We start from the raw sequence: 23,282 nt of genomic DNA, 5'->3' as shown, positions 1-23,282 counted from the left end.
CGGTGGTGTTGTGAGTATAGTATCGCACAGTGGCCGGCGACAGCACTTTAGTATCTTTTGCATTCTGTTGGTGTTTTGTTTAGGTAACAATAAGTTACACGACAACAAGTTTTTTGTTTTTATAAGTACTTGGGCCCTTTCATCATGGCGGATGAAAGACACAATAGGATTATTTACGATGAATGAGTGGACGTCTTGTCTGACGTTCCGAACGACTTGGTCAATTAGGAAGAAGACATTGAATATCAACATAATGAAAGTGAAGCAGACACATAGGCAGATAGTCAAATACATTCAAGGAGAATTCGGCAAACGCTACGGTTGCCAATGGATTCGGCTGAATCAGATAAAGAAGACAGTACATGGTGGTCAGGCTTTGATTTACCAAGGACCAATAATAAATTTGAAGGATCCCAGGGGCCAAACATATCTCCCCAAGATGAACAGAGCGTTGAGGATATCATAGAATTATATATTGGGAACAATGGAATTGAACATATTAGCAACGAAACGAACAAGTACTACAGTCAAAATTGCAATAGAAGGAAACTGGATTTAAAAAATACCAAATTTGTCAATGTTATGGGACCCGAACTTAGAAAATGGTTTGGGCTTGCTATCCTTATGGGAATGTAAAAAAAGCATGGATCAATGATTTTGGTCGATGAATCCGTTGATAGACACAATGATATTTCGCAAAACAATGTCCCACAACCGATTCAGACAAATATTATCATTTTTACATTTTTCCGACAGCAACAATAAACCGGATAATGCCAACCGGCTTGTCAAAGTGCAATTCGTAAATAATTATTTTTCCAAAATGTTTAAAGAAATGTTTAATCTAAGTCAAAACATCTCAAACTGAATAATGATACTGTGGTGAGGGCGGTTAATTTTAAAGTTTACAAGGTGTCAAAAATTATGAAATACGACATACTCATTCAGTTACTGTGTGATTCGAGTAGTGGATACATTTCCTCATTCAAGATATATTCCGGCACTGGACAGCCTTCAGCAAAAACAGTGATGGCACTATTGACACCTTGTGATGGAAAGTGGCATCCCTTCTGCATGGATGATTGTTATAACAGTGTAGGACTTACAGAGAAGTTAATTGAAAAGAAAATTCGAGTTTGTGGAACAATATGGCAAAATAGAGGATTTCAGGAAAATTAAAGCGTGCAAAAGTCAATGTGTTTGAAGCTTGTCATCAACGGAAAGGTTACAAGCGGCCGGCGACAAGCTAACAGTTCCGAACTAGTGCTGCTGGCACCATGCGAATAAATTTGTACGAGGCGTGCGGACGGCAAAGTGTTAATCTATCTTCTAAGATAAGTAGTAGGGTCAGTATTGCCTCATGAGTTCCAGCATTTCTGTGGAATCCAAACTGATCTTTCCCAATGTTGGCTTCTAACAGTTTTTCTATTCGTCTGTACATAATTCGTGTTAGCATTTGGCAGCCATGAGTTAATAAACTGATACTTCGGTAGTTTTCACACCTGTCAACACCTGGTTTCTTTGTGTTCGAATTATTATATTCTTCTTGAAGTCTGAGGGTATTTCACCTGTCTCATACATCTCACCAGATGGTAGGGTTCTGTCATGGCTGGCTCTCCCGAGGCTATCAGTGATTCTAATGCCATTTTGTCTACTCCCGGACCTCGTTTCAAATTAGGTCTTTCAGTGCTCTGTCAAATTCGTCATGCAGTATCATATCTCCCATTTCATCTTCATCTACGTCCTCTTCCATTTCCATAATATTGCCCTCAAATACATCACCCTTGTATAGACCCTCTATGTACTCCTTCCACCTTTCTGCTTTCCCTTCTTTGCTTCAGACTGGTTTTCCATTTGAGCTCTTGATATTGATACAGGTGGTTCTCTTTTCTCCAAAGTTCTCTTTAATTTTCCTGTAGGCAGTATCTATCTTACCCCAAGTGATATATGCCTCTACATCCTTACATTTGTCCTTTAACCATCCCTGCCTAGCCATTTTGCACTTCGTGTCAATCCCATTTTTGAGACGTTTGTATTCCTTTTTGCCTGCTTCATTTACTTAATTTTTATATTTTCTCCTTTCAGCAATTAAATTCGATATCACTTCTGTTAACCAAGGATTTCTTTTAGCCCTCCCCTTTTTACCTACTTGCTCCTCTGCTGCCTTCACTATTTCATCTCTCAAAGCTACCCATTCTTCTTCTACTGTATTTCTTTCCTGTGTTCTTGTCAATTGTTCCCTAATGCTCTCTCTGAAACATTCTATAACCTCTGGTTCTTTCTGTTTATCCAGGTCCCATCTCCTTAAGTTCCTACCTTTTTTTAGTTTCTTCAGTTTTAATATACAGCTCATAACCAATAAATTGTAGTCAGAGTCCACATCTGCTGATGGAAATGTGCAATTTAAAACCTGGTTCCTAAATCTCTGTCTTACCATTGTACAATCAATCTGAAATCTTCCAGTGTCTCCAGGCCTTTTCCACATATATAACCTTCTTTCATGATTCTTAAACCAAGTGTTAGCTATGATTAGGCTATGCTCTGTGCAAAATTCTTTCATTTCTTACCCCCAGTCCATATACAGCTACTACTTTTCCTTCTCTTCCTTTTTCTACTATCGAATTCCAGTCCCCCATGAGTGTTAAATTTTTGTCTCCCTTAACTGTCTCAATAAATTCTTTTATCGCATCATAAATTTCTTCAACCTCTTCTTCTGCGGACCTAATTGGCATATAAACTTGTACTTACTGTGGTGGGCATGGGCTTCGTGTCTATCTTGGCTATAATAATGCATTCACTATGCTGTTTGTAGTATCTTACTCACATTCCTATTCTTTTATTCATTATTAAACTTACTCCTGCAGTACCCCTATTTGAATTTGTGTTTATAACCCTGTAGTCACCTGACCAGAAGTCTTGTTCCTCCCGCCACCAAACTTAACTAACTATATCTAACTTCAACCTATCCATTACAATTTTTAAATTTTCTAACCCACCAGCGCAATTAAGGGATCTGACATTCCACACTTTGATCTGTAGAATGCCAGTTTTGTTTCTCCTGATAACAACGTCTTCCTGAATAGTTCCCGCCAGGAGATCCGAATGGGGGAATATTTTATCTCAAGAATATTTTACCCAAGAGGACACCATCATCATTTAACCATCCAGTAAAGCTGCATTCCTTTGGAAAAAAATTATGGCCATAACTTCCCCTTGCTTTCAGCGGTTCACAGTACCAGCACAGCAAAGCCGTTTTGTTTGATGTTACAAGGCCAGATCAGTCAGTCACCCAGACTGTTGCCCCTTCATCTACTGAAAAGGCTGTTGCCCCTCTTCATGAACCACATGTTTGTCTGGCCTCTCAACAGATACCCCTCTGTAGTGGTTGCACCTATGATGCGGCTATCTGTAGGACTGAAGCACACAAGCCTTCCCACCAACGGCAAGGTCCATGGTTCATGTGGGGACAGTGGACAGTAAGTTATCAGTAATGACAGATTATTACAAAGTGGCCAGTAAGTTATCAGTGATACAGATTATTACAAATTGTCATTAAGAACTGTAGGTAGAATATTCTTAGTTGTATCTTTATATGGTGACATCACTGTACTACCAGGAGTAGCAGTAGATACCAATGTTTCAGTATTGTGAGATGATAAAATCTCAATAGTGGCAGGAGATGGCACACTGTTAGCAAAGACTGATGACAATAGGTTCTCTGAAGGAACAGTTTGCAACCATTTGTCAGTAGTAAAGGGTGGTACTAATCTGTCAGTAGTAACTGATGAGAGAATACTCTTTATTACATGTAGTCACTTTCAGAGGATACCACAAAAGCTTGTACTCTCTCAAAATGTGGTTCCCTTTCGTTTCTAATCACTGTAATATTTTCTGCATTCGTAGCTGTAATATATTCTTAAGTATTTTCTGTATCTATTATTTGTTCTTCAGACACGGGGATATTCTGCACTGAACCAATAGTAGCTGGATGTTCACATTGTCATCACCCTTCCACTCAATATACATTATCACCGAAATCTCATACTTCAATTTTATGTATATTGTTGTATTCTCTTTAGCCGCTTTAATGTTGTCTCGTTGTCTCTGTAGAGCTGTAGCATGGGAAGCAAAGGGAGGAATTTGGCTGGTGGCCAGTATCCTCATTCTATAACACAAACTGCACGCGATTAATAATTGGGTTCTTTATTCATAAACAAAGAGCCACTTAAGTTTCTATGTGCTGTGGTACAATCTCTCTTCTGTATAGTAATTCTGTTAAAGTAGCAGTCCACTATGTTCACTATAATGTTATGTGCTGCCTGTCTCTGTGCTAGAGGCTAAGTTTGCATCTCAGTCCCGGTGACAAGTTGGAACTCTGTTGGTTAAACTAGCCCTCCGGTCCACGGCGGCAATCCTAAATACTGCTGGCTGAGAGGATGTTGGCGGCACGTTTCCAGTGAGTCTTGTCGTTGGCCTCTACTGATACTCTCCTAACCTCTATGCCACACACCAGCATATATGTGGTATGTTTTCTACAATGGAAAATCCAGGATGGAATGTTACAATATTATGATAAGGATAGTTGCTACTCACCATATAGTGGAGATGCTGAGTTGCATATTGGCACAAAATGAAGACTGTCAGAAAATTAGCTTTTGGTCAACAAGGCCTTCGTTGAAGATAGAACACACACACACACACACACACACACACACACACACACACACACACACACACACACACGACCCCAGTCTTTGGCTGCTGAGGCCACAGCAGCCACAGACTGCGGCCATCTGCGCATCTGTGTGTGTGTGTGTGTGTGTGTGTGTGTGTGTGTGTTATCTTCTATGAAAACCTTGTTGGCCAAAAGCTCATTTTCTGATGGTCTTTTCATTGTGTCTGTCTGCGACTCAGCATCTCCGCTATATTATTTTTTCTAGTTTGCCAAATCTTTTATTGGAGTGAGAAATAAAATCCAGCAGTATCTCATTAAAGCTAGAAAATCTGTTACTTACATTTTGCCCACTTGAGAAAACATTTCCATCATTTCTGTACCTATCCTTAAAGTTGCCTGCATAACTGTTTCTAGAGTTATCTTTTCCCGTAAGACAGCCATTATGTCTGTCTTTTAAGAAATACTAGTGTGATAGTTTCAAAAATCAATAATTTAAACCAGCTAATAATAAATTATTCAGTTTGCATGTATCTGTATCTTTCAATATTAACTAACTTCCCTCATCTAGTTTTCTTTCTGATAGAACATGGTTTGAAAAAATGACTTTAAAACTAAAGAGTCATATAAGTATATCACTCTGTCAACTGAAAAGTAATGGAGAAACCACTTCAAAATATATTGTGTATTAAAAGAAAAGAACCCACTGAATTTTAATGTAATGGAGTCTGTAGAGGCATTTTGTACAATCAACAGCATCTGCCGCCCACTGCTGATGAGTTTCGTCTTGGGCCAATGAAATGCAGCTTCAGCTTCCTTTCGGTTCTCTCAGGAGTGCTTGGCTGACTGGCAGTTGGCAGCGTGCTCAAATCATCAGTGGGGCAGTAGTATAGACACAAATGACTCGCCAATACCCAGTGCTGGTTTTCACCAAATTGTCATTCTCTTAAACATTTTTTCTGCAGTTTTCAATATGCTTGAACAGTTTTATGTACATCTTTTTTTTTAAGTGAGAGTTATTTCCATGTGAATGGTTTATCATTACCTTTTGCATCAGCTTCTTCACAAATAAATGCTTAAATAAGTAACATATATCTTGTGTGATGGGCAGCACAACAAAACAGCAGATTTTGGGTTCATGGAACTTCTACTGTCACAAGACACACATTATGTTTATAATCCAACCTGCTGTTGACACACTGTTAGAAATCTGTTTGTCAGCTATTTTATACTCTTAGTTTCTCATTCCAGTGACAGTAAGGATGACAATAAAAAGAGGATATTTTGTTTTGGATTAGATGTTGCTGTTTCTAGAGAATGATACTGAGCTACATCATCGAGCTGCCATTGCCTACAAGTGGCATGCATTTGGTATCTGCATTATACATTTTACAACACTGTAAATACTTGTATAGTTATCTGCTGGAGTGAGATCAGGTAGATGTCATTTTCTTTACTTAAAACTACAAGTGGCTGTTTAACAACTTTGACGATAATAAAAAGGTTTAATGCTGTGTCTGTGTCAATTACAGGGAAGGCATTCATAAATTTATTGCATGGTACCTGTAAGACAGTAAACAATGAAGGAAAATCACTGTTTTAACTTCATTAATTTGTTGCATAGACTGTTCTTTTTTGCATCTGAATCCGAGTTCCTTTTTGTCTCAATCAAATTGATTTCCAGTAATTTCTGAACCAAGAGAAGCTAGTAAACTAATAAACTTCTTCACAATCTGTTATATAGTTGATAAATAAATCAGATTACAAATAAATTGAAAATTTCTTCATTTTGCCAATAAATTTACTTTGCCATGGTTATCAACAAAGAATTTATAAATTTCAGGTATTCCAGATAACTTCATAATGCATTACATATTGTTAAAATACAGTGTCATGCTACACACTAATAACATGAATACATCGTAAGTTACATACCTGTGACACGAATGAATATTTATGGCAATGTCTTCAGCACAGAGTGCTAATCATGTATAAAGACCAGGAAGTGTAACTGTTTAGATGCCTCTGTGCTGCCTTTAATTAGTCTAATCTTGTCTTCATGGACAGTGTATTACCAAAGAGTTAACAGTTACTACAGTGTCTTTCATACACAGCACACTCTAGCGGCAAAGACATTCCATCACCATTGTACATGAGGTGTAACATACCAATTCCTTGACAAACAATAGTACCGACAAATGATGTGTGCTGAACATACACTTAATATTTATTAGTAGTTTTGGAGAGTTTTGGACACATTATGCAGAGAATTTTTATTGTTTATACATGGTAATAACTGTGAAGGAAGTAGGATTTCTGCAAAAGGGGAGGGGGGGGGGAGTTGTATAATTTGGTCAAGCTTCCCAGCACCTGTTGTTTTGGCTGTTATTTCATGCAGCCGCACATCTTTCTCTGTGAAATGCTGCCCCCTGTAAAATAATGCATGAATTGACAATGATGTGCCTTGTAGAAAAAAGAGAAGAAGAAGAAAAAGAAGAGGAAGAAGAAGAAAGAGTGTTCCACTGGAGAGTCTGTGCTAAAAGCTACTAGAGAGCAGATGTTGAACTATCAATTGTTTTGTTAATACTTGATGTAACTGTCAAAGTGAAAGTGCAAGCAGTTGTGTATGGCTGTTTCCAGAGCTGTATAAGTTGCAAGAATAGTTGCATGTCTTCAAAAAGAAACACGAAGTATTTGGTAGCTTTTTGACCCTCAGTAAACATGATTTTTATCTCTAGCACAAGCCAGACTGCACAGAAATGAAATCCAAGGAAAGAAGAAAGAAGATGCAGAGAAGGTAATTGCACTTCAAATACAGAAGTTGGCAATTGCAAATCTGCACACCACAGCACTGTAATTATTATATGAAGTTCCTCCCCTTTGGAACATTCATAAATACAGCAGGAAATTCCCCATGGAAAAACAACCTGCTGAAAGTTAAGCAATTTACAGGAGTAATATAGGGCAATCAGACTACTACAAAGTGCGGCATAAGCTATGGGGCACTGAACAATTGCTTTATCAGGGTATCTATCAATTTGCACCATCATCCTTGAACACAATGTAGAACTATACTCTACAACATTATTACTCTGCACTAGTAAATAATTTACAGTTGTCAAGTTTAGAGAATTGTGTGTAATTATTGCATGAAGAACTGCTCTCTGCCTACTGACATCCATTTGCGTTGGTGTGGAGATGCTAGAAATCAAGCACAGTTGTCTCTTTCTGACCATGTTTCTCAGAAAACAGTTTTTTAAAAAGGCTTCCTGTTCAGAGGCAGAGGCCTTCATCTTCAGTGCAAATGTCTTCTTTTTGGGCACAACTGTTCTTTGAGGTTTGAAGTTACATTTTTTCTGTTAACGAAAATAGCACCAAAGATGTGCTTGCATGGTTGGAGCAAATACCGAACCAATTCTTCGTGCTTAGCTCCATTGCTTGTAGTCCCTTTTGCTGTAGTTGGGTTTTGTAGCCTGAGTAATCTATAACTGAGACGATCAAGCACTTGACGTCAATGACATTTTGACTAGCAACAACTTGGTGAATAAGATAGACATGTTTGCACATGAACTTTATTGTTGAATCAATACAGCTACATGCAAAAATGTGAATACAGGTTTGACAGTCATGGTACATTGCTCACATTTGCATGAACTATTATTTATTTTCTTTAAGCAGTATGTCTCATTACTTTTTTCTGCAATTACTTTTCATGCATCATTTTTACGAATCACATCTCTGGTGGTGAGCTATAAAGAGATTCTTTGCCATTGCCTCGTAAGTGAAATCTTCGATGAGCGTATCAATGAATGAATTTCAGAACTGGATCATTTAGGTTGAGTTCCCTTTAGATATATGTGTTTTATTATGCTGTGCATGTTCATATTCAGACCCGACATCCTGGCTGTAGCAATAGGTCCAGCTTACGACACTTGGTTTATATATATTTTTTTAAATAAACTACAATGTCTAAACACTTAAAGTCCTATTTCATATGACTGTCATCCTCATCAAGCAAACACTGAATAATTTCCTTATCTTTCTGCTCCAGTAAACACACACAGGGCTGAAGAATCTCTACTAGATTCTTCATTTAAAACTGGTTCTGGAAACTTTGTAAGCAGGCTTTCATAGGATAATTGGCATATAAACTTTCAAGCACCTGCCAATTCAGGTTCTGTAACACTTCTGTGACACTTTCCCATGAGTCAAACAAACCTGCGATCATTCATGCCAGCCTTCTTTGCAGACGTTCAATATCCACAGTTAGTCCTCTTTGGTATGGATCCCTTACAGTTCAGAAATATTCAAATATGGAACGTACACGTGATTTGTAAACAAAAACCTTTGTACATTGATTCCATTTTCCCAGTATCCTGCCAACAAACCAAAATCTGCCACCTGCCTTACCTGCTGTTGAGCCCATGTGACCATTCGATTTCATATCCCTAGAAAGTGTTACACCAAGGTGTTTGTACGAGTTGACTAATTCCAATTGTGAATGGTTGATGATGCCATATGACAGTACATTTTTGTGTTTTGGAAGTGCACAATCTTATATTTCTGAACATTTAAAACAGGTTGCCAGCATCAGCACCTCCTTGAAATCTTAACAAAATCTGAAAGGATACTGGTACAGCTTGATTCATATAGTACTTCACTACAGATAACTGATAATCTCCAAAAATTCTGAGGTTACTAGTAATATTGTCTGCCATACCATAAAAACACAACATGGATCACATTTTCCAGGGGCACACCTGAAGTTACTTCTACTTCTCTAGCTGACTTTCCATTAAAGATAACACGCTGCATCCTCCCTATTGAGAAATCCTCAGTCCAGTATCTAATTTCGTGTGATATTCCATACAATCTTATTTTGTTAATACTTGTTGGTTTGGCTCTGTTCTTATAATAAATCGATCTCTTTCAAGGTGTATAACACAGTTCATCTGCTAATGCTGACTGGCAGTACTAGCAAAATATGTGTGTCCTGTGGTGCTTTGCATTGCACAGAAACTAGCAGTCTCATGAATTTGTACATGCTGTGTGGGTCAAACACCATGACTGGTAATAATACTTGAGAAACAATGCAGTAGCCAATCACTGTTTACTGTTTTAAGAAATTTTTTTAAACTCTACCAATTACCAGTTTCTGCTGTTTGTTTCTTAAACCTTCCTAACATATTTTAGATGTAATGATACATCTGTTCCAATCTGTCACTGTTAGTTGCTGATTCTTCATCTCCACTAAAACTGCAGCCCTAGGTCTCAAATTTCATGTGAGCAGCTCATGATATGTCCAACACTTCAAAATAGGTGATGTGTTGGTTTTATTTGCTGAGTGCGTAAAGCAACATTCCACAGTAATAATGTTTAAACAATAAGCTTGAAGAACCAATACTGACTGCCTAGTATTGCAGGTTGTTACTTGACAGTGAAGTCAGCAAGGTGCTGGCTGTGCGCACATGTCCTTTTCAGCTGAGGTGAGCTAGCCCTTACTTCCCTCTCTGAGTACCTGCATGTGCTGCCAACTGCTGCTCATTCAAGCATTCCTGAGAGAACCTGAGTGAGGCCAAAGCTACTCCTCACTTTACTGCTCCAAGACACAAGTCTACTGATGTCTTATTTACCCCCACTCTGTTGCTATTTGTCATTTGCTAATTGCCAACTGCTTCTGCCTCCACTTACCAATATCTCATGCAAACACTTTGTAGTTACTGATGCCTTAGTGTATTGGAACTAAAGATGGTCAAACACATGGTTTAATGAGCAATTAACTAACTCAGTCTACAGGCCGCAAGCGACCCATCGGGACCATCCGACCGCCGTATCATCCTCAGGGGAGGATGCGGATAGGAGGGGCATGGGGTCAGCACACCGCTCTCCCGGTCGTTATGACGGTTTTCTTTGACCGGAGCCGCTACTATTCGGTCGAGTAGCTCCTCAATTGGCATCACGAGGCTGAGTGCACCCCGAAAAATGGCAACAGCACGTGGCGGCGGGATGGTGACCCATCCAAGCGCCGGCCACGCCCGACAGCGCTTAACTTCGGTGATCTCACGGGAACCGGTGTATCCACTGTGGCAAGGCCGTTGCCGGTTTAATGAGCAATAACTACTTTATTGAACATTGCTTCACACATACACACACTCACAATACAAACACAATGCATTATCAGAACAAATTGCAACTGTTTTTCTCTACAGAACGCAAACTTCTCAGTCTTTTGCAGGGGAAAGTTTGTTTCTTCCACTATTGATCCTGACTGGGTCAATTACCTTAACTCTTGATGTTGTTACTCCTGTTGCTATACAGCCCCCCCCCCCCCCCCCTGTCCTGCAGAGTGGGGCACAAGGTCAATGATGTATGTTTTATGTAGCTCTAGCATTTCCATTGCATACAGCAATACGCATTTGTGGAACAACAAAATGAAATGCACAAAGAGACACAATAAAACATGTTACCTAAAAAAACTGACTTTGCTTCCGTCCAATTAATATTTTAAGAGATCGAGAAAAAATAAACACTGTGTAATGTGTAATTGAAACACACATAGGAATGTTATGGACATTAGAAATGTGCACTATGGCTGTAAACAGCTTCTTGTGAGAGAAGAAAGAAGAATGTAGCCCATACACAAGTACCTTTTACTGCACTGCACTGCATTGTGAACCAAAACTTGGGTTTTAATCTGTTCCACAATATAGTTCTCCAATTATGTTGGTAGTCTACACCAACATCCGTAGTGTGATTGTGTTGCATCAACTGGTGAAGCCAAAGGGGCATGGTGTGGGGTAGTGTGCTGCTGCTGTATTGGATGTGAATCTTCTAACTCATCCCGGAAAGTGGGCTTAGTCAATGTGTCTTGTGGATCTTGTTCTGTGTCCCCATCTTGCAGTATACACATTGGTGTCATCCTACATACCAAAACTGTTGCTGGTCTTCAGTGTAGGATTATGTCAGATGTGTTTTTGCCTCCGTGTAGCACTTTGTGTTGATTCAGGTATGTCTTTTGGAGTGATAGCCTCACTTTATCATCATGTAACATTACAAAGTCACTGTGGTTCGGTTCTTTATGTACAAATACTCTTGGAGAACTGTGAAATTGAGGGAGAGGAATGTGACTCTTGGCAATATACATTTTTAATCATTGGACTAATTCTGACAAATATTGAGCATCCAGTAAGGCTGCTAGTTTGGTGAGTTTTTCCAGTAAGTTTAATGCTTGTCCATACAGAGTTTCCATCAAGGAGGCTTGTTAGTCATTGTTGAAAACTGATCTCATGCCCAATAACACCTTAGGAAAACTTTAATGCCACTTCCCCCCTCCTCCCCCACCCCCTCAATGCATTGATGCCTTTTTTTAAAGTGCAATGCCACCACTCTGCCATCCTGTTGCGTTGGGTATGGTAGGCAATGGTTCCAAAGCATTTCACTCAGCACATTTGATAAAGGTTCAAGAACCGAACTGATGAACCCGGTCTATTGCAATTGCTGCAGGGCATCCAAAGTGTGCAATCCACATTTCTATAAATACTACTGCTGTTGATTTCGCTGTGACATCTAGCAGTAGAATGGCCTCACCCTATCTCATCACTCTGTCAGTATCCGATAAGATACATTTACATCCCCCCAATACTGGAAGGGGACCAGCAAAGCCCAGGTGTACATGCTATGTAATAATCCGGCTGGTATTTTGAATGTGTCTAAAGTAGGGTCCTGTGTTTTATTCCTTTGGCACTCCACACGTCTGTGTCCAAAGTCGGCAAAGTTTTTTTTTTTTTTTTTTTTTTCTGACCATACAAAATTTTCCGTCACCAACCTGACTGACAGGCATACGCCTGGATGAGCTAGTCTGTGCAGATTGCTAAAGATAGTTTCCTACAATTCTTTGGTGTGAATGGGCAGACATGGCCTTCCAAAGTGTCACACCATAATTTGGTTACTGTACCGATCCTTTGTCGACGTTCCAGGGTAGACTCATTGCATTGTTTTTTTAACATGTTCATAGCCCCTAAGAATGGACAGAACTCCTGAGAAGTTATAGGCCTAGGCATAGAATGGATTGTTTCAAGTTGTTCATTTGTGAATTTAATCCTAGTGCTGCTTGTGGAATGACCCAGGAGTGTTATTTCATTTATTCCTAAGTCAGAGCTTCATGTGTATTACAATGCCATGGCTAATCAGCAGCTTATGAAAAATCCAGGATATTGTCCAAGTAGTGGAAAGAAACTAAAAATACTCTAAATAGTGAGTCAGTAAAACACTGTCAACTTTTGGCAGCATTTTTAAGCCCATAATGCATGCGTACAAATTCAAATAGCCTGAAGGGGGCGAGGACTGCTGTTTTGGGCGTGTCAAGAGCCACTGATGTTTGGTGGTAGACCTCCCTACAGTCTGTCATGCTAAATATCTTCACCCTTGCCAGAGCATGTGAAGAATCTTGCAAGAATTGAATAGGATATCTATCTGGTACTGTATTGAATATAGTCTGTGGTAATGTCCGCTTAATCTAAAAGTATTTTCCTTTTTATGTACAATGTGAATGGGTTACACCCATTGGCTTGCTGTAGGCTGCAGCACACCTGTCTGCAACTGTTCCTCCATGATAGATGTATCTCTGTGTGTGTGTGGGGGGGGACTCCCCAAAACATATTGAAACTATAGCTTTTCTTGGCCGAATGTTGCCTTCTGTCAAATTGTGGCTAGGTGGATCACTTTCAGCCTTCACTGCGCTAACTTGTGAGTGACATAACAGTAACATGGTGTGTCATCACTTGGCACCACCTTTGGTTGTGGCTGCTGTTCCTGCTACAGCAAGTTGGATATCCATTTGTGTGCAATATCCAACTGTTCTTGACAATACTTGAACTGTACTCATAGTTCCACATTCACTTGACCTAACAGTACTTTCTGTTGCACTACTTATTTTATTTTGTTGTTAGTGGAGATTATCTTCTGTTTTGTTATATGTATGAGGTACAAGATTTTGTCTTTATTCTCTTCAGGTGCTGGGATACCTAAAGTGTCCATATCCTTGATGGTCTGCACTGATTTTCCTATCATCATATAAGTAATCATTCCCTCAGCTAAGTCTAGTGACAGTTTGTGATGGTGAAGAAGTCCACCACTATCATTGGCACCAGTACGTCCACTACCACACAGTTCCAGTTGTATTCGCATTGGAGACCAATATCACTGTCAAGTGTCTTATCCCACAGTGGCGAAGAGGTGTGTCATTGATAGCACATGGAAAGATTTCCTTTGAATTGCAATCTGAATGAGCTTTTCCCCACAGCCTCCTGTGGAACCAGAGTCAACTGGGAACCTGTGACCTGACACTCGATCCCACACAAAAATTCTGGTGTATGTTGGCTGATAGAGAATAAAGCTATTCTCCTCAGCTGCATATTGTACCCTGCTGACATCATGCCTTTTGCTGTCCATTGCACCTGTAATAGGCTGTTGTTGCATGTATTTGAATTTAGAAGTTGAACATTTCCATGCCTCGCCTCGTCTTGCCAGCCTTGGGCAACTTTGTAAATGGTCTTGTTTCTTCGGATCCACACGCTTCTTGCTCTACAGATATGGCTGATTGCGTAACATGGAAAAAATATTTGATGCTCGAAGCAGTTTCTTTACATAGATGAGATACTGCATGGATTCTTTTGGCCAAGTTCAGTTTACCTTCTATAGCTTTCTCTCCCTTGAAAAAAGTGTGGCTTTTAGTGAAGGCGGAAGTTCTAGTATCCATGCACTCCACAAGGTTTCATCGGAAAAGATGTCAGATGGATATAAGTGCTGAAGGTGCTGCCATAATTGAGAAGGCATTCTTCATACAAAATACGGTGTATTTGACATTCAGGTGTCTTTGACAAACATGACAATAAAGTCTTTTTTGTTGTATCAAACTTGTTTGATATAGGTGGAGAGGCAGAAATGTCACTTGTGAGATGAGAATAATCTGCCAAATTGTTCAGCACTGCTGCAAACTGTAGAGTATCTTCTGTTGTTCCATGACTTCATAGAATTAATTTGACAATTTGAAACCACGTTCGTTGTGCTGAAATGTTGGTAATTTACGGATGTTTCCTGGTCTCAGTGGCTTGTTGTCGAATGCTTATTGAGAGAGTATCATTATGTCAGGTTCTGACGGTGAAAGTTCTAGCACACATGTGGCCTGGTAATACACCCAGCACACATCTCACTATTCTGTGCAGTGATAACTGGCACAGTAGTAATTTCGCAGCATCTGTCACATGGCTCAAATGGTCAAATGGTATCCTGCGATGTGAGCAGAAATGTTAGGTTATGTTCCAGCACTGTGGAATCCAGCGCAGTTGCGTCTTCTAATGAAAAAGCCTGGTGTTGAAAGTGTGCCATGTGAGACTTCATGTAGAAGGTCTGATAGTTTGTGGCACAATTTGACATGTTTGTTTCCATACTACACAATCGTTGCTGTTGGCTTCTACATCTATATCAATACTCTGCAAATCACACTTAAGTGCCTGGTAGAGGGTTCATTGAACCACCTTCATAATAATTACACTCTCAAACAGCACGCAGGAAAAATGAGTACCCATATCTTTCTGTGCGAGCTCTGATTTCCCTTATTTTATTATGATGATTGTTTCTCCCTTTGTGGGTCAACATCAACAAAATATTTTCCCATTGGGAGGAGAAAGTTGGTGGTTGAAATTAACTGAGAAGGTTCAGCCACAAGGCAAAATGCCTTTGTTTTAATGGTGTCCATCCCAAATCCTGTATCATGTCCATGACACCCTCTCCCCTATTTTGTGATAAAGCAAAATATGCTGCTCTCCTTTGAATTTTCTTAATGTACTCCATTAATCCTATCTGATAAGGATACCAGACTGTGCAACAGTACTCCAAAAGAGGACAGACAAGCATAACGTAGGCAGTCTCTTTAGAAGATCACTTACATTTTCTAAGTGCTCTGCCGCAGTCTTTGGCTCACCCTCCCCACAACATTTTCTGTGTGTTCTTTCTAATTTAAATTGTTCGTAATTGTAATTCCTAAGTATTTAGTTGAAATTACGACATTTAGATTAGACTGATTTATCGTTTAACCTAATTTTAACGAACTGCAGGGAGTGGTAGGAGTGAGCAGAGGGATGGACTCCAGGGAGAGGTTCTGGGATAGGCCTAAGAATTTGAGGAGTGACTGGAGATACTGCTGGATTTCTGGAATGGGGTTACTGTGGCAAGATTTGTAGGTGGAAGTATCTGACAGCTGGTGGAGTCCTTCTGCCAGTGGTGGAGCCGTTATCCACTTGTAGGAGTATAAGGTTGGGATCAGTTTTTAGATGGTGGCTGTGATTCTTTCTGTGGATGTAAGTTTGCATGTTGAGAGATTTGGGCAATGATGGTGAGGCAAGATTTGAGGTTAAGAAACTCTGGAAAGTTAACAATGGGTGATTTGAGGGGGGGTGGGGGATGCATCACAGTTGGTTGGAGGAGTGAACTGAGTAAGGCCTGTGCCACATGGATCCTTATCCTTTCAACCAACACCAGCTTTTCTGAACTGCGCAGATGGGGAAGTTTCCCTACAATATATCCTATGTTCCCGTAACCCTCCTGCCCTCACCCTTTGTTAGTCACTGCCCTCACCCATCCAGGCCCTTCCCTGTTACCATTCCAGCACTACACAGCACGCATTCCACCATCACACCCAGTCTTTTTACTTCTCTCATTTTCCGCTACTCCCCCTTCCGTCCCCCTCCTCCTCTCCACCTTTCACCTGCCCTTGATCTAACCTGCAGCACTTCACTGTCTGCCACCCCCACAATACTATCCCTCTCCCTCTCTACCCCAGCTTCCTCCTTACCCCCACCCAGTCACCACTCCCATCGTGCACTGGTGTTGCTGCTCACAGTGTGGTTTCAGTTGTCTGAGACTGCAGTCGTGTGTGTGTGTGTGTGTGTGTGTGTGTGTGTGTGTGTGTGTGTGTGTGTGGTGTGGGTGGGTGTGGGTGTGTATGTTTTTTTATTTTTTAAGGTCCTACTAGCTGAAAGCTTTATTTGTGACAGTCGTTCTGTTGGGCCTATCTACGACTCAAAATTTCCACCATATGATGAGTAGCAACTTTCCTTTTCATAATATTGTTACATCCCATCCTGGATTTTCCATTGTGAGATCATTGTTTCTTTTGTTTTGTGAATATCAGATACCCAGACATTACATCATGAAATCAAAGTTTCTCGAAATAAATGTTAATTTGTCTCATAATTTACTTTAAATATCACACAGATGTTAATATTCATTTCATGTGGAATTATAATAACATTTTCTAATTATTTTTTGATTTGTACGATTGCCTAGCCTTGTACTACAATTCACATACATGTAATGATGCTGTCAGGAATTAGTCATGTCATATCCACACTTTTCACATAAAAATAGTTAAATTTTCACTAGTCTTGAGTAACACCACACATAATGAAGTTTTCTTCAAGAAGTCTTCTAGCAGAATGGAAGTTGACAAGAAAATAAATGTAATAAATTCTTGATAGAAAACTCTTCTTACTTGCTTTCGTCTTAATTTCCAATGCAGAATTCTTCTGTTCCAGTTTCTTTTTCATTCCAGGCTCGCCATGTGACAGGGTTCCACTAGGTGATGTAATCACGGAAAATTATTTTTGAAATATTATCTGTTGTAATGTATTAACCAGATTAACTACTTCCAGCAAACTTTCACTAAATTCTTTAACAATGTACACTTGTTGCATGAAATGGTATCTCAGTACAACTGAACTCAACCGCAGATATTTTACAGAAATTTTTTTCTGTACATTGTTTAAGAAGTTCAATATTGCCTTTTTGGCGCCCTTCTTCAGCATCCATGCAGTGATGGAAGCCCCTTGATGTACTTGTTGTGACACAGATACGTTTGCTGTCAGATGCCAACTGCCACATGCTACCGAAGGAGTACCTTAAAAAGAATAATAATAGAACACAGTCAGATATATGTACTAACACATAATATATGCAAAATGTGGACCGGTACTCTATTAAAACATTAATAAATGGTACGATTACTTATTTATGTTAGATGATGAGGGTGCAGAAAACTTCACACATCTGACTTCAAAAGTATAAAAACCCGATTTTAACTATGTGTAAATTTTGTACCCTTTGAGGTTTGGCAATATTTACACCTACCTTCTTTGGAACTGGAATTATTATATTCATCTCAACATTGGCGAGTATCTCGTCTCTGTCTTTGACACCAGATGGAATAGTTTTGTAATGGCTGGCTCTGCCAGTGATCTCAATGATTCTGAGTGTCTGTCATCTGCTCTTGAGGTCTTTTTTTCACTTAGGTCTTTCATTGCTCTGTTAAATTCTTCTCACAGTATTCATATCTCCTGTGTCATCTTCATTTAATTCCTGTACTGTTTCTATTTAGTATTTCCTTCAACCTCATTGCCCTTGCATAGCCATCCACTGTGTATATTCGTTCTGCCTTTCAGCTTTCTCTTCTTTGTTTAGTGTATCTGTGCTCTTGATATTCATACAGCTATTTATCTTTTCCCTTAAAATGTCTTTAATTTTCCTATGGGTGGCATCCATCTTTCCTTTAGTCATTCGTGCTTCCAGTGCCTTGCATTAGTCCTTTAGCCATACTTGCTTTAGACATCTGTATTCCATTTTGTGTGCTTCATTTTTATACTTTCTTCTTTCATCAGTTAAATTCAGTACATATTGATTTCTATAGGGCCTTGTCTTTTTGTGTATTTGATCCTCTACTGCCTTCACTGTTTCATCTCTTAAAGTGAACTATTCATACTGTATTGTATTCCTTTCTCCTATTTCAGTCAATTGTTTCCTAATGCTCCCATTGAAACTCTGTGACATCTGGTTTTTTGTATCCATCTAGGTCCCTTCTCCTTGATTTTCTACCTACAATTTCTTCAACCTTGAGAAGGTGTTGATAACCAATAAATAATGGTCAGAGTCCAAATCTGTCCCTGGAAGTGTTCTGCAGTTTAAAATCTGGTTTTGAAATCTCTGTCTTCCCATTACATAATCTATCTGAAGCCTTCTGGTGTCTCCAGGCCTTTGCTGCTAGTAATAAATGTGCTATTCATTTTAATTGGATCCCCGCTCTCACTGCATGTAGCTAACTGTTTTCTTTGATATTTGTCTCGTAAATATTGTGCTTATAGTAGAAAAACAGCAGCTACATAATAAAGCAGCTGTTTTTTGACAGTGCAACAACTCTGCTACATTTATTTAAATTTTAACAATACAAAGAAAAGAACACATTACTACTAACTACAAAGATGATATGTTGAGTTGCGGACAGGCACAATGAAAAGAGTATTATGATTTAGCTTTTGACCAATGTCTTCTTGGGAAAAGGGAAAAAACACACACACATTCATTACCACCATCTCTCGTAGCTCAGACTGGAATTCAGTTGTCATGTCGAACAAAAGCAGCAATCTAGAGGGAGCAGGGAAGGGGAAGGGATAACAAGGTATGGGTAGGAGTGAGAAAAGTGCTGTCTGGCAGAACAAGAAGGAACTATATGGAGCATGAAGAGTTGCCAGGCGCTGTGTTGGGAGGCTGTTGGGCCAGAAGGTGGGGAGCAGAAAAGGAGAGGAGCAGGGAAGAGGGAAGGCAGACGGATGCATTGGCAGAAGGTGCATGCAGTGAGGGTGAGTGTACGTGAATAGGGAGGAGGTGACAGGACGGTGGAAGCAGAAAATGTTCTGTGGAGAGTGTGGGGCAGTAAGTTATCATAGGTTGATGCCGGGATAATTTCGTAAGTGGAGAATGTGTTGTAAGAATAATTCCCATCTGTGCAGTTCAGAAAAGCTGGTGATGGAAGGGGGGATCCAGATGCCTCAGGGTGTGAAGTAGCCATTGAAATCAAGTGTGTAATGTGTAGCCACATGTTGCGCCCCAGGGTGGTCTATTTTGCTCTGGGCCACAGTTTGGTGGTGCTTGTTCATCCTGGTGAACAGCAGGTTGGTAATCGTACCAGTATAAAAAGCTGTGGAATGACTGCAACAGAGCTGGTATACCACATGGCTGCTTTCACAATAGTCTTGTCAGTGATGGTGTAGGATAAGCCAGTGAGAGGACTAGAATAGGTAGTGTTGGGTGGGTAGAATGGGCAGGTCCTGCACCTGTGTCTTCCACAGGAATGTGATCCCTGTGGCAAGGATTTGGGATTGGGAGTGGCATAAGGTTGTAATGGATGTTGTGAAGGTTGGGTGGGTGATAGAACACCACTTTAGGGGAGTTGGGAGGCATATTGGGTGGAATGCCCCTTGTTACAGGGTATGACGATGACAGATAATCAAAGCTCTGGTGACGGATGCAGTTCAGTTGTTCCAGTCTGGGGTGGTACTGGACGATGAGGAGGCCATTCCTTTATAGTTTGTACTTGGAGATGAGGGGAGGGTGGGGGGCAAATTGCATGGGAGAACTCTTTGTGGACTCGGTCTGGGGGATAGTGCTTGCCATGTGAAGGCCTTGGTGAGACCCTCAGCGCACTGAGCAAGGAAATTCTTGTCATCCCAGATATGCTGTCCTTGGGTGATCAATCTGTGTGGGAGGGTCTTTTTGTTGTGTAAGGGATGACAGCTATTAAAATGCAGGTACTGTTGGTGGCTGCTGCTTTCATTCAATGTTACAGTTGTATTCTGCCGGAGATGGCAGTCATTTGTGTGTGAGGCATGCTTGCTTGTATGAATGAACGTGTGCATGTTTTCTTTTCTGAAGAAGGCTTTTTCGCTGTGCCTGTATGCAACTCAATATGTCATCTTTATGGTGAGTAGCAATATACACTTTCTCTTATATTGTTTCCATTCCAGCCAGGAGTTTTCTTGAAATTTTGGTTACCATTTAAACACAAACAGAATTTAATTGTTTGAATTTAGTTATATTGACAACACATTGTACAGAGTTAGTTTTTCATAGGTGCTTCTCTGTTTTAATTTAGGTATTGACTCATTCCACATCCTAAAAGTTTCCCTTCACAAAAGAATATGTTAAGCAATGCCATTTACTCCCTTTCCTTAGCCAAATTTATTCTTCAGATGGTTAAAGGAAATTATATTTTAGAATAAATGGTGAAGTTATTGGACATAGGGTTCAATTATTTTACTTCTTGAAAAATATATGTACAGCAGAAAGATCAACAATATCAGCTATTTGACATCCATTGTCATATAAAGGTCTCAAGACTACTCCATCCCTTACAGTCTTCAGTTATACAATTCGTGTTACTTCTTCCTGTTTTCCAAGTTACCTTTCCATCACTCACTACTTCATTATCTCAGTCTTTTCTTGTCTTGTGGTATCCAGCAAACAACTTCTTTGGTCTATTGACCACCCATTTGCCAAGCTACATGTCCTGCTTATTTCATTTTTCATTTCAGATGTAACTACATCTTTGCTTTTAGAATGTTCCCTGATCCATTTGTTTGTTCTCGTGATTCTTCTTCGTAATCCTCAAAATGCAGCTTTCTGCTACCTTCAGTTTCTCATAAAAAGTCTTACATCTTGTTGCCGTAACACAAATTTTGTAATGCACAGCAACTGTAAAAGTCTTTTTCAGGCACATTGTAAGCATAGTATTGAAAATCTTTGGCAGTTTTTACCATTTCTTTTTCTGTTCATCAAGTGATCATTCAACTGCCTTAAATACAACAACTCATTAACTAGTTATGTGACTTCATTGTTAATATTTACAATTTCCTTTGAATGTGTCCATTACACAAAGCTTACACCGTACTATAATATAATGAGTATAGACTATAACTTTAAGAAAACACAAATTTTAATTGGAAAAAGAAAAAAAGTTTACTGTGTTTGTGAAAAAAGAAGCTGATATAAATCAAATGGAACGCAGATTTTTATTAATAATGTATAGAGTGATGCTTGTGAAACGAGAGAGATTTTGTGTGTGGAAAGACCAGACACATTCTAACAGTCATTTTTGTGTGCAGGTATAATGAGAAGTAATCATGTAAGGAAAAAATGGCAGTGTAGTTCCACATATGATGATCAGCTGAATAACAACACAGAATCTGTAAATAAAATGGCTATGGTAAGTAATTTACTTTTATTATAAATTTTAAACACAAAACCCGTCTCCTTTGCATTGCATTTACTCTGCTGCCCAGTGTCAGTGTGTGTGTTCTTCTTTAGCAGCATATGAAAAGACACTGTCTTAAGATTTACAATGGGAAAAAATTTTCTACTTGTGAAAGAAACAACCCCAAGGCATCTTAAATTATTTTAGTTAATGTATCATGGCTGGTAGAAAACATAACAACAGTTTAAGCCAAATAATGTTTGTTTCATAGAAGGTCTGACATCTTTACACACAATAAAACACCGAGCGAGGTAGCGCAGTGGTTAGACACTCGACTCGCATTCGGGAGGACGACGGTTCAATCCCACGTCCGGCCATCCTGATTTAGGTTTTCCGTGATTTCCCTAAATAGCTCCAGGCAAATGCCGGGATGGTTCCTTTCAAAGGGCACGGCCGAGTTCCTTCCCCGTCCTTCCCTAAACCAAAGAGACCGATGACCTCGCTGTCTGGTCTCCTCCCCCAAACAACCCAACCCAACACAATAAAACAAGAAACGTAGGTTCATAGGTTCATAAATTTCCCAAAACAGGCTCATTTTAAAATACTGGCGGGATGATAGCCTCAAAGGACATAAAAATTTAATACAAAAGAATAGTCTTTGTGTAAAAGAGAATAATTAAAATTTAATAACTTGCCTATATCATGATAAGTAGAGATCTTGGGGTAGAAGGATGAGGGAATGAATCTGCTGTGGACTTGATGGAGATACCGTACTTCCAGCAACCGTATGAGATGGCCATTTGTGTGCAGACTCTTTTATAGTTGTACATTATGTTCTGGAAGTTGAAAGTCACTGCTGTAGGGCTGCATACTTTAAAAAATTTGTCTGTAACTAAGAGATGAGCAAGGGTAGCAAATTCTCTAAATGAACTATAGGCTTATTCTATGCACAAAGAATTTGTAATCATCATTTTTCATTGAAATTCACTGAATATTCAAATTTGCACAGGTATTTTTCAGCAACAATAATTACAAATGAAGTATACAGTAAAGATGGTGTGATTCTGAACTGTATAATCCATGTCTTCATTGATTGACTGATTGATTGATTTTTTTATTGGTCTAGTTTTATCAAACAGCACAAATTGCACAATTTACATTGGATAGGTCAAAGAAAAGTTGCAATAATACATAGTTTTAGCACATAGTAGGCAAATTAAAATAAGGTACCTTTCATTCAATTTAATTTCTAAGTAACTTCTTAGTTACATATTCAGAAATTCTCTTACAGAATAGAAACAGTGCTTTATTAGAAATACCTTTAGTTTAATTTTAAATGTTTGTTATGTAGCAATTTTTATTTCTTCTGGTATCTTATTGTGTAACATTACACCAGTGTTTCTCCTCCTCTACTAGTGTGTTGTCTTGTAATATTTCTTATGTATATTTGATTTCCCTCTGTGCAGTAGTTTTGGTTTTGTATTAGTTTGCCTATTTTCAAGAGGTGGTCTCTAGTGTAGAAGATTGTTTCAG

At 39.3% G+C, this 23,282-nt stretch overlaps 1 protein-coding gene across 2 annotated transcripts in view; it reads left to right on the top strand.

The window, feature by feature from the left end:
• The window catches only part of LOC126260044 (uncharacterized), a 350,981-nt gene that overhangs the window by 186,924 nt on the left and 140,775 nt on the right, over positions 1–23,282 (top strand). For both annotated transcript variants that reach the window (XM_049957226.1, XM_049957227.1), the window contains exon 7: positions 21,661–21,761. In XM_049957226.1, the coding sequence (XP_049813183.1) occupies positions 21,661–21,761 (101 nt within the window). The remainder of the gene's footprint in view (positions 1–21,660; positions 21,762–23,282) is intronic.

Source organism: Schistocerca nitens, chromosome 5 (genome assembly GCF_023898315.1).
Source record: "Schistocerca nitens isolate TAMUIC-IGC-003100 chromosome 5, iqSchNite1.1, whole genome shotgun sequence".
Lineage (NCBI taxonomy): Eukaryota > Metazoa > Arthropoda > Insecta > Orthoptera > Acrididae > Schistocerca > Schistocerca nitens.
The sequence above is the reverse complement of the archived record's forward strand: the minus strand, read 5'-3'. Positions and strand labels throughout refer to the sequence as shown.